This window comes from Heterodontus francisci, chromosome 18 (assembly GCF_036365525.1).
Source record: "Heterodontus francisci isolate sHetFra1 chromosome 18, sHetFra1.hap1, whole genome shotgun sequence".
NCBI lineage: Eukaryota > Metazoa > Chordata > Chondrichthyes > Heterodontiformes > Heterodontidae > Heterodontus > Heterodontus francisci.
In genome coordinates, this window is record NC_090388.1 from 22,019,678 (window position 1) to 22,032,624 (window position 12,947).

A 12,947-nucleotide genomic window follows, 5' to 3' on the forward strand; every position below is an offset into this window, starting at 1 on the left:
ATAAATTTGATTCTCTGGCTAAGTCGTGCAGTTAATATTGTGCTTAAGAGTACACTCAGTAAAAAGTAAAAAAACTGCAGATGCTGGAAATGTAAAATTTTTAAACTGAAAATTATCAAAACACGGTCAGCATCTTTTGAAGTTCGTTAACATTCTGGTTCTTCCTCCAAACACTTGACTGCAGACCATTCTTCAAAGACAAAATGTTTAATTCCACAAATGCTGACTGTCTGCTGAGTATTGTCAACCTATTCTGTTTTTTCACAGAATAAAAAGCTTGCTCCCCCTGCTGTTTGAATTTTGTACTTTTTTTGTGCAGTTCTTGAACCTTCACAACTGCTGAAAACGTTCTTCCTCAAAAAAAAAGGTCACCTCACGGTAGCCCTGCCAGCTTTATTTTAAGAAAACACTTAAGGGATGAAATCCAACTGCAGTGACAAAAAAGTCAAATTTGATTTCACCTCAAATATAGCTGAGCACTCAATACTGTGAGATTATTTCAGGCAGCCAGATTATGCTATCCATTGTGAATCCGGATATATTTTAGATAGGGATTTTCTTTTTGTTGTGGACACTAGCTATGTCTGCTTTTCTGTTGCAGGATCTTCATGTTGGTACAGAAGGTGAAGACTCCAGTGATAAGTTCAGCGTTGAGTTTGAGGTTGAGTCGATTCACTCTGAAGATTACAGTGATTTCAGTGAGGATTCACAAGACCTAAGTGATGATGAGGCAAGCTTCAAACAAGGAATTCTTTGATTTCAAAGTGTATAGAAAGCGAAAGATACTAAGAGGTAGCTTTCTTGCAGGTTTATGAAGTTGCCATTTTTGAAGCTGCTGACAGTGATGAAGGCACCTTTATTGAAGAAATTGATCCAGAAATATCTGCAGCTGTAAGTTAGTGTTTTTTTAAGTTTGGCTTGGCTGGCTTTTTTATATCGTAGTATTGTTTTCCCTACATTGATCGTGCTCCTCTTCCTCCTTCCACATCCTGCCCCTCACATTTCCTTTCTATGTTTGCTTGTGTTTCAAATAGCCTTACAGCAATAAAATTCAAATTACAGGATTATTGGAAATGTTCCAAATGTGAAGAGCTGAATCCTCCACTACCGCGATACTGTCATCGATGCTGGTCCATCCGCCAAGACTGGCTTCCAGATAAACCTAAATTTAAGCATTCTGACACAGCGCACGATGAAGGTATTGACGTTCCTGATTGCAAGAAGCCACCACTTGAATCAAAGGAATCAAACTGCTCCGATTTGGTCAGTGAGGCTTCTCATTGGTCGGAGTCACAAGAAACTGAGTGCTCGCAACCTTCTACATCTGGTAGTTTCAACTGCTGCAGCCAGGAAACTGAAAAAGAAAATGTAGACAAGGGAGAAAAAGGCGAGTTGAACACTGCAGGACCTCTGGAAGCTTGTGTTATTTGTCAGGCACGACCAAAGAATGGTTGTATTGTACATGGTAGGACAGGCCATCTCCTTGCATGTTATACTTGTGCAAAGAAGCTGAAAAAAAGAAACAAACCATGCCCTTTGTGCAGAGAGCCAATCCAAATGGTTGTGTTAACCTATTTTAGTTAAATGTATTTATTTATAATTGGTTTAAGTTTAACTTTTCATGAGGCAGTCACTACTTCAAAAAAAAAAGGGAAATTTAGACTGACTACTGTTTTAAGTAGTACACCATATAAATATTTTGGCCTTAATCGTAACCCATTTTGTGTTGTGCATGATCAGAAAATCTAGTCCTTTTGTGCTGTTAATTAAAGTCATACTTTAATGAGAATTAACTTATCTTGTTTAGGGATGTGCTTGAATTTTTAAAAGGATTTTCAAAATGAACTTGCCCAGTTTGTGCTTTAATTTCATTTTGCAACATTCTATTAATGGAGGATCCTGTTGGGGTAATAAGGACATGAAGAATGTGATTTTTCCATTAATAGTGAATGCATTAAAAGTTCCAGTTTTCTTGCAGTAATTTCCTTATCAAATTTACATAAATTTCTTTGACCTGTTAAAATGGGAAATTATTAATACAATGTTTTGTAGTGTTGCAAATATCACTCCTTTACTGTTTTGTTCAGTGGTTGAATCCAGAAGGATGCCCAAATTAGCTTGTACAAGTACAGAGATTTGTATAGTTCCTTTCATGAACGAAAGCCCTTCATGATCATTGTAGTCGCTGTCGTAACAAATCTCTCCATTTATTGGATCAAAATGTAGTTTTCGATTTATAATGAGGTTTAGAGTCTTTGGAAATTGAGTTGGAAAGATCTGTATCTGACATTCTGGAAACTCTCCTTTTTTAAAATTCCTCTAACACACTGCAATATAATTTAACCATGAGTGGCATTCATATCCATAAACACTCCACAAAATGAGATGTTAGAATCAAAAAAAAATTAAACCATGCTGTGGAGAAAAGACTGAAAGGGAAGCATCTGGTTTCCAATGTTGAGATAGATAAGATATCTCTTGGACCACTTTTGCACAGAGTAGCTGTTTTCACCGCTGTATTGGTGAATGACTGGGGCAGCATTGTCACGGAATTTTCTGGTACGGAAACAGCTAAGAAAGAAGAAAATATTGAAAGAATCTTTTTAACGAACTACATTTTAAGAGGCTGTATATTTCTATGTACAGAAAATTTCATTGACGTTTGTCTGTAATCTAGGTTACGTTCCAGAAAAATAACACTTTTCTGCCTTTTTATTGTGATATTTGTAATTCTTAACTGTTGTATTGCCACCAAACAATTTAATTCAAATCGAATGGCTGTTCTCATTACAAGTAGGAATTTGGGAAAGCTGGTGATTGATATCCACTATTAATTGCACTGGGGGTGCTCATGCCAATTCTCCCAGGATATAGTCCATAGGTAGCCTGTTTTATATAAATTGTATACATTGGAATATTTGCTACTCTTACAAAATGCAGACACATGAGTTACTGAATAATTCGCTTTTTGTAAAGCCAGCATGTAACTGGGTTACAGAACAGGAGACTCCTCTAGGTTCTAAATCTGCTCTGTCTGAAATAGCTGATTTTTAGCTAACTGCTAAAATCTACCCTAGTGAAAAATTGGCTTTAATTCCTGATGTATAAGTACGTATGTGGACGTCGGGTGACATGATTCAGTTTGGCTCTTGACTAAATAATCTGCTAAAATTGACTTATGATCACAAATGAAGAATGGCCACTTGGGCCAGGTATCACAAAGCAACAAGAGCTTATGAAATAGTTTCAGCAGCAGTCAGTGCTTTCAAGAGAATAAGGTGGGCAGGGGTGGGTGGGTTATTGGGAATTGGTCATTGGCAAAAAAGCCTATGTAAAATATAACCAAGTTCCAAATTGTAATGAGGTGTCCTTTCAGCTCTTGTTCAGATCAGATATGCTGAATGAGTTGCAATTGCACAATTTCCTTACTTACAAAACATTGCACAACTTTGTGTTTCATTTAGGCTAGTCCAAGTTGATTTATGTTACACTACTCATGATTTATGGACTTTTATTTAACATGTATTATCCCCTCCACACCTGTGAAACAAGAACAATTCCAAATTGATGTTTCCTGAAGTGAGGTCAAAATACTGTAGGGGTTGAGAAATCAGTTTTGTCAAGTTTCAGTTGTCCCAACAAGGATAGTGGTGAGTCAATGGTGCCTGAATTATACATATACTGATAAATAATTTTAGGATATGTGAGGAAAAGAAAGGAAGAAAAGTTTAAAAACTAAGCAAGAGATGGATGAGATTAATGACATCAAAGCACGGAATGATTGAAGAGTTCAAATGTCAGTCCATATGATTGACCTTCCCTTAAAGATGGTCTTTGTGTACTACTTGGTCTCTGTCAAACTATTAATAGACAAAATAGTTTTTTTTTTCGAAAGGGTGAATCCTGGCTGGAGAATGGTGGTTCACAGCTTCATGCCGATGAAGCCTTCATTGAGTAAAATGTTGATCTTGGCAGTAATAGGCCGGCCTTGGTCAAATACCAGCTGCCTTGGGAATGAGGAACATATTGCATTGTGAACAACCTGGATGATTGCACCCCTATTTGCATTGGTAGAGACCTTTTTGAGCAGTGAGGTGTGGAACAACTCGATAGAGGAGAGAGTACTTTTTTTGTTGGTGCTTTTTTCATGTTGCAGACCCATTTCAAGAAACTGTTCTGTTTCATCTGTCTCATTTCTTACTGGGTAGATTATACCATGGGCAGTAGAAATTGAAATACTGGATGGAGGGAAGTTGAAACAGGCAATTTTGCATATATGTAGTTGTAATTATGCCTACCGTTTTAGCTATCAGACATTCAGATAGCTCTAGAGGCCAGCAAGCAAAACACCTACCTGTGGCCAGAAAAGGTGGCTGCCTGTGTTTCCAATGCAGGATATTCACTAGTGCCTCTGAAAATTATCTACTTAGATAACTGCACCTCCCAAAAGTAAGCAGTGTTACCTCATTTACTTTATAAGCCTCCAATTCAGAACCATAGAATTACACAGCACAGAAACAGGCCCTTCGGCCGGCGCATCTGCGCCGACCATCAAGCATCCACCCTATCTAATCCCATTTTCCTGCACTTGGCCCGTAGCCTTGTATGCTATGGCATTTCAAGTACTCATCTAAATACTACTAAAATGTTGTGAGCGTTTCTGCCTCTACCACCCCTTCAGGCAGTGTGTTCCAGATTCCAACCGCCCTCCGGGTGAAAAAATCTTTCCTCAACTCTCCTCTAAACCTCCTGCCCCTTACCTTAAATCTATGCCCCCTGTTTATTAACCCCTCTGCTAAGGGAAAAAGGTTCTGTTACTCTCAGTATTGTAAAGTAAATGCAGCATAAATTGGGAATCTTGTCTGTTAGCCTTCTGACTTTGAAGGAATGTTGCAATATGAGGAGTGCGAGCAGAGCTCTCACTCTCAACTGACGGAACAAAGTTCATTTTAAATCTGAAGATTTTCTATGTCAGCCAGAGGCATTCATGACTGGTCTTCCAGCTGTAATAAAACCAACTTCAGTGACTTGTTTTGGTCTCTAATTTAATTAATGGCTGCAATAGTATACAAGCATTGCTAAGTATATTTGCTAACTTAAATGTCAATCCCAGTGCACCAGCAACATTAAAAAGATTGGCATTGCACAAGGAAGCATTTTGTCCATGTTCACTATAATTAGCTGATTTAAAAATGGACCCATTGACTACATGATGCATCTTCAAGAAAGAGGCTGGGCTATCCCAACCGAAAATGTCTCTTGCTATGAGGAGCTTCTGAAGTTTTGTGTGTCTTGGCAAAGTGAAAACAAGTTGTAGTTACTGTAAGATTTTATTTCTATATTTGAGTATAAAGTGGACAATTTGCAACCTGTCCATTTTGCCCAGGTTGTGATTTCTATGGAGCTGCTATTGCAGTTTTGTGATGCAGGTAAAAGATGGCAACCATTTAACATGGGTTTGGTTATTGTAATACTGGAATATGAAATTTAATATTTTGAAGTTTAACTACATTTGATTTAAAAACACCCGTTGCTGAAGTGCAGTGACAGTGGCATCTTCCATTGAGTTAAACAATTATATACATAATGTGCTTGTTTTACAATTTGTGCAGTAATTTTAGAAAATGTATAAAGTTCCTCCATTTAATAAAATATATATTTAATATAAAACCTAAGAATTGAATATATGGTAAAGAAGGTGCTATTTAAGTTATAAATTTATTTTCACATTTCTATGTTGGTTGAATAAATTGATTTTTTTTTTGAGGGGGAAAAAGCTTCTTGATTTATTCCATCTTTTTAACCAATAAAATGCAGAGGTGTTGTAGTGGTAAATGCTCCTTCAGTCCAAAAAACAACCATTTACCACTACTGTTTCCTGTTACTGAGCCAGTTTTGTATCTATGTTACTACTGTTGTTCTGTGGGCTCCAAACCTTGCTGACAAGCCTGTTATGTGGTACTTTATCAAATGCCTTTTGGAAGTCCATGTACACCGCAGCAACCCTGTTGTCTCCTCAAAAAAACTCAAGTTAGTTAAACAATATTCACCCCTAACAAATCTGTGCTGGCTTTCCTCAATTAACATGCATTTGCACTCATCCACCATCACCCTCCTCCGCCTGGTTGAGCTTGTTCTCACATTGAACAACTTCTTCAACTCCACTCACTTCCTTAATGCTATCGGTACCCACATGGCTCCTAGTTGTGCCTTCCTTTTTGTGCAGTATGTCAAACATTCCTGTTCCAGTCCTACTCAACTCTTTTTTTCCGGTACATTGATTGTCTCAGTGCCATTTCCATCCTTCTCTCACCTTCACGTGATCCATCTCCAACATTTCCCTTCCCTTCCTCAACTTCTCTGTCTCCATTACTGGGGATAGGCTATCAACTAATATTCATTATAAGCCCATCAACTTTCACAGCTAACTCAACTACACTTCCTCTAAATTGTCAGGTGGTTGGAACCAAAGAGAGAGCTGAAGATTGGAGGGGAGCAAAACTGGTAACAGGAAATAGAAAACTAGTAAGCAAAATTGGATGGCAGACGAGACAAAGGCAGATATCAAACAGGATCAGAATGAGAAATAATAAGACAAAGTTAAGGTTTGAAAGCACAAATAGGTAAATGGGTATGATTTTAATTGCATATTCAGGGATGTTTGTCATTTTAGGAGGGATATGTGGAAGGGAAAAGGAGGTGGGGTAGCGCTGTTAATAAGGGACAAGATCAGTATGTTAGTGAGAGAGGATCTTGGACCAAAGGAGTACAACGTAAAATCAGTTTGGGTCGAGCTAGGAAACAGCAAGGGGCAGCAAACATTGGTAGGAGTTGTTTATAAGCCACCAAACTGCAGTGGTGATGTTGGGCACGGTTTAAAATCAGAAAAGTAGAGTTTTATGTAGCATAGGCAACTTCAGTTTGCATATAGATTGGGTAAACCTAATGGTGTGGAGGATGAATTCCTGGAGTGTGTATGAGATGGGTTGCTGGAGCAGTATGTTAGAGTTTTTGAGGATATGACTTGCAGTGTAGATAAAGAACCAGTAGATGTGGTGTATTTGGATTTTATGAAAGCTTTTGATAAGGTCTCACACAGAAGGCTAGTAAACAAAATTAGAGCACATGGGATTGGGGGCAATATACTGCAATGGATTGAGAATTGGTTAATAGACAGAAAGCAGAGTGTAGGAATAAATGGGTCTTTCTTCGGATGACAGGCTGTTAATAGGGTACTGCAAGGATCTGTGCTTGGGCCACAGATGTTTACAATCTATATAAATGATTTGGATATGGGGACCAGTTGTAATATTTCCAAATTTGTGGATGACACAAAACCAGGAGAGAATGCAAGTTGTGAGGAGGCTGCAAGGAGGCGTTCAAGGGGATTTGGACAGGCTAAATGAATGGCAAGAACATGGTAGATGGAATATAATCTGAATAAGGGTGAAGTGATCCACTTTGGTAGAAAAAAACAGGCAGACTATTTCTTATATGATGAGAGGTTGGGAAGTGTTGATATCCAAAGAGACCTGGGTGTCCTTGTTCATGAGTCACTAAAAGCTATTGTGCAGGTGCAGCAAGCAATTAAGAAGGCAAATGGTATCTTGGCCTTCATTCCAAGGGAATTTAAGTACATAGGTAAAGATGTATTACTTCAATTATATAAAGCCTTGGTGAGACTGCTCCTGGAGTATTGTGTACAGTCTCATCTAAGGAAGGGTATACTTGCCATAGAGAGGGTGCAGTGGAGGTTCACCAGACTAATCCCTGGGATGGTGGGATTGTCTTGTGAGGAGAGATTGCAGAAACTGGGCCTGTATTCTCTAGAGTTTCAAACAATGAGAGGTGATCTCATGGAAATTTACAAAATTCTTACGGGGTAGATGTGAATAGGGTGTTTTTTCTGGCTGGTGAGTCTAGAACAAGGGGACACCGTCTCAGAAATAAGGGGCAGGCCATTTAAGACTGAGATGAGGAATTTCTTTACTCAGAGTGTGGTGAATCTGTGGAATTCTCTATGCCCGAGTGCTCTGGGAGCATGTTCAAGACAAATCTGAATACTAATGACATCAAAGGATATGGGGATAGTGGGGAAAATGGTGTCGAGGTATATGATCAGCCATGATCTGTTTGTATGGCGGAGCAGGCTCGACAGGCTGAATGGCCTACTGCTCCTATTTCCTATGATCCTCGCACAATGTTCTGTAGGACTTCATTCCATTTTTCCAGTTTCTCCGTCTCTGTCGCATCAGTTCTGATGATGGAACCTTCCACAACAGTGCTTCTGATATGTCTTCCTTTTTCCTCATCTGAGGATTACCCCCACTGTGGTTGACGGGGCCCTCGAATGTGTCTGACCCTTGTCCTGCACTTCTGCCCTTACCCCTTCCCTTCCCTCCCAGAAATGTGACAGGGTTTCCCTTGTCCTCGTTTTCCACCGCACCAGCCTCCACATCCAAAGGATCATTCTCCACCATTTCCGCCACCTCCAGTGTGGTGCCACCACCAAACACATCATCCCCTCCCAGCATTCTGAAGGGACTGTTCCCTCTGCAACATCCTGGTCCACTCTTCTACCACCCCTGACACCTTGCCCCTTCCCCATGGGACCTTCCCATGCAATTGTAGGAGGTGTAACAGTGCCCTTTTAACCTCTCTCCTCACCATCCAAGGCCCCAAACACCCCTTCCAGGTGAAGCAACAATTTACTTGTACTTTCAATTTAGTATTCTGTATTCGCTGCTCGTAATGCAGTCTCCTCTCCATTGGGGAGACCAAATGCAGATTGGGTGACTGCTTTGTGGAACACCTCCTCTCAGTCTGCAAGCATGAATCCAAGCTTCCAGTTGCTTGTCATTTTAATTCACCACACTGCTCTCACACTCACACTTCCGTCCTCTGCGTGCTGCAGTTTCCAGTGAAGCTCGAGGAACAGCACCTTTATCTACAGTCCTCTGGACTCAACACTGTGTTCAACAGCTTCAGACCATGGCCACCATTTTGACTGTGTTTCTTACCATGTGCCACTCAAACTGGTTTTGCTTTCGGACAGAGCTGTTCGTGATTCTGCCATTAACACACTCTGAACTAATGTTTTTGTCTATTACTACAACTATTGCCACTCCCTTTGCCTTTCGTTCTGTGACATCTCTGCCATTTAATCTCTACTGCCCTCTGCCCTATCATACACCTCTCCTTTTGTTGTGCTTCTCCCCTCACCCCTCCACACACACACCCCTTCACTTGCTCAAAGCCTATTACATGTCTGGCCTTTGCTAGTTCTGATGAAAAGTCATAGGCTGGAAACCTTAACTCTAGAATGGTGATAGGTTTTGAGCAAGTGAAAGGGGGAGGATGGGAAAAAGAACAAAAGGGAAGATCTGTGATAGGGTGGAGGGCAGGAGAGGTTAAATGACAAAAGTTTTCATAGTGCAAGGTAAAAGGGAGTGATAATGGGACAAGTAAAGAAACAAAAGATGTCACAAGGACGTGTGAATGGTAGGATCCTAGATAGATGCCATCTGAAAGTAATGAGGGGAAAAAAAGCAAACAAAAATGATGCAAAATGGGGACAGAAGTTACATTCTCAAATTGTTCAACTCGATGTTGAGTCCAGAAGGCTGGCAGTGAAAGATGAGGTACTGTTCCTTGCGCTTGCTTTGAGCTTTATTGGAATGCTGCAGGAGGCCAAGGAGCGAAGGATCAGAGTGGGGGCAAAGTGGAGAATTAAAATGACAGGTGACTGGAAGCTCAGGGCATGCTTGCAGAGTGAACTGAGGTGTTCCGCAAAGCAATCGCCCAATCTCCGTTTGGTCTCAATGTAGAGGAGACCACATCGTAAGCAGCAAACATAGACTTTTAATTTTATTTGGGCCTGCTGCCTGATGCAAATTCCTCTGCAAATGCATTACATTATATTGCCTTTTTATTATATCTAGCCAAATTTATGACCAATCAAAAATAAGTATAAGTAAATGGACATGGAAGAGTGACATAAAAATGCAATTTAAGAAAACAAGAGACTAAACATATTAGAACAAATTAGAAGCAGGAGTAGGCCACTTGGCCCCTCGAGCCTGCTCCGCCATTCAATTGTAAACTCAACTCCATGTTTTCCCCCCCTACCCCTAATAACCTTTCATCCCCTTGCTTATCAAGAATCTATCTACTTTTGCCTTGTAAATATTTAAAGACTCTGCTTCCACTTCCTTTTGAGGAAGAGAGTTCCAAAGACTCACAACCCTGAGAGAAAAAACACTGACCCATAGTTCTAGATTCTTCCACAAGTGGAAACATTCTTTCCACATCCACCCTGTCAAGACCCCTCAGGATCTTATATGCTTCAATCAAGTCGCCCCTTACTCTTCTAAACTCCAGCGGTACAAGCCTAGCCAGTCCAACCTTTCCTCAGAAGACAACCTGCCCATTGCAGGTATTAGTCTCGTAAACCTTCTCTGTACCGCTATCAATACATTTACATCCTTCCTTAAATAAGACCAGTGCTGTACACAGAACTCCAGATGCGGTCTCACCAATGCCCTTTATAACTGAAGCATAACCTCCCTACTTTTGTATTCATTGCCCCTCACAATAAATGATAACATTCTATTAGCTTTCCTAATTATTTGCTGAACCTGCATACTAACCTTTTGCGATTCATGCACTAGGACACCCAAATCCCTCTGCATCTCAGAGCTCTGCAATCTCTCACCATTTAAGTAATAAGCTTTTTTTATTCTTCCTGCCAAAATGGACAATTTCACATCTTCCCACATTATACTCCATTTGCCAGATCTTTGCGCACTCACTTAACCTATCTATATCTGTTTGTAACCTCCTTATGTCCTCTTCACAACTTACTTTCCCACCTATCTTTGGCTCATCAGCAAATTTAGCAACCATACCTTCGGTCCCTTCATCCAAGTCATTTATATAAATTGTAAAAAGTTGAGGCCCTAGCACTGATGCCTGTGCCAGACCACTCATTACATCTTGCCAACCAGAAAATGACCCATTTATGCCTACTCTCTGTTAGCTAGCCAATCTTCTATACATGCCAATATGTTACCCCCTACACCATGAACTTTTATTTTCCACAATGACCTTTGATGTAGCACCTTATCAAATGCCTTCTGGAAATCTAGGTACAGTACATCCACCGGTTCCCCTTTATCCACAGCACATGTTACTTCTTCAAAGAACTCCAATAAATTGGTTATACGTGATTTTCCTTTCACAAAACCATGTTGACTTTGCCTGATTACCTTGAATTTTTCTAAGTGCCCTGCTATAACGTCTTTAATAATAGATTGTAACATTTTCCCACAGATAGATGTTAAGCTAACTGGCCTGTAGTTTTCTGCTTTCTGTCTCCCTCCATTTTGAAAAGATGGGTTACATTGGCTATTTTTCAATTTAATGGATCCTTCCCCGAATCTAGGGAATTTTGGAAAATTAAAACCAACGCATCAACTATCTCACTAGCCACTTCTTTGAAGACCCTAGGATGAAGTTCATCAGGACCTAGGGACTTGTCAGCCTGCAGCTCCAGGAAAGGAGAATGCTCTGTTCAGCTTCAGAAATATAATAAAGGTGCCAATTTATAGGCATGGTACATCCTTTAATCAGATATTAGGAATAGGTTAGATTGGTGGTTGAAGGGAATAAAGGAATATGAGAACAGGATGAGCATATGGAATATGAAACTGTTCATGTGGAGGATCAACACCAATTCAGACAGGTCGGACTAAATGGCTTAATTCCAACATATAACTAGATTCTTTATTATTAAGCACAGTGCCTCACAAGATGGTCAGGAAATCCACCACAGAATCTGAATATCCTCAGATCACTCACAAGATGAGTCTTTCGAGTCAATGGCTTTAATGTTCTTAGGGTTTAAAATTACTACCACAAGAAGTAAGTGGATTTGCAAACTGAAATGTCAGTATTTGATCTCACCTCTCAATATATCTTGTGCTACAGTTGTATCTTTTTTTCTCTTTTTTTGCAACGTCATATTGCTTTTTAAAATTCACTTTTTTCCCCCTTTAGATGGGTGAACAGTCTTGCTGTCTTTTTCTGAGGCCAGCCACTTCCCCAAAAGAAGAAAGGAAGGGAAACACTGAAAGGTGAGTTACTGTAATTGGCTTTCACACACATATAACAAATTATAGAGTGGCAGAATTTGGAAGCTGGTTAATTGCTAGCCCACTCAGCCAAGGAGTGGTGCTTGGAAGAAAGTAGATTGTGTGAATGGGGATTTATCAGGTACAGTCGTGGTTTTACTACTGGAATGCTAATCCAGAGTGTTGTGTGATTGCCTTTCAGAGTAACATACCTTTAAGATCATAGTATGCTAATGAGCTAAGTACCAGGACATGGACATGGTCACTCTGTAACTGTAACACCAAGAGGCAAGACCTGTAAATAGATAGCTCTGTACTGTATATAGTTGTTAGCTGTTTAATAAATAAAAACAAGAAATGCTGGAACCACTCAGCAGGTCTGGCAGCATCTGTGGAAAGAGAAGCAGAGTTAACGTTTCGGGTCCAGTGACCCTTCTCCAGACCCTTCCGAAGAAGGGTCACTGACCCAAAACGTCAGTGGTTCCAGCATTTCTTGTTTTTATTTCAGATTTACAGCATCCGCAGTATTTTGCTTTTATTTTAGCTGTTTAATAAACCTGTTTTGAGATCTTAAACTGCCTCAACTTCATGCATCTCATTTATGTTGCATCAAACAACATAAAAAAAGCTTCTCATTGCACAGAGAATTGAACACCAGTTCAACTACTACCAGTTCAACTACTCACATCCCGAAAATGAACAAAAGCAAGGGACATGCTTGTTAAATTAGTAAATACAATGTACGGAGCAAAGGGCAGCACTAGGATGATACAGATCCTGAAGCTTGTGTTGAGCTTTGTTGGAACTGTGCAAGTG

General features: G+C 39.9%; 1 protein-coding gene across 3 annotated transcripts in view; it reads left to right on the plus strand.

The window, feature by feature from the left end:
• mdm2 (MDM2 proto-oncogene) overlaps window positions 1–12,136 on the plus strand; it is a 35,073-nt gene extending 22,937 nt beyond the window's left edge. For 2 of the 3 annotated variants that reach the window (XM_068050394.1, XM_068050395.1), the window contains exons 9-11: window positions 602–730; window positions 808–891; window positions 1,063–2,713. In XM_068050394.1, coding sequence (XP_067906495.1) covers window positions 602–730; window positions 808–891; window positions 1,063–1,584 — 735 coding nt within the window. In that variant the 3' untranslated portion in view covers window positions 1,585–2,713. Of the gene's footprint in view, window positions 1–601; window positions 731–807; window positions 892–1,062; window positions 2,714–12,057 lie in introns of those variants that run through there. The other variant, XM_068050396.1, reaches the window with a different exon arrangement.
• Window positions 12,137–12,947: the final 811 nt, after the last annotated feature.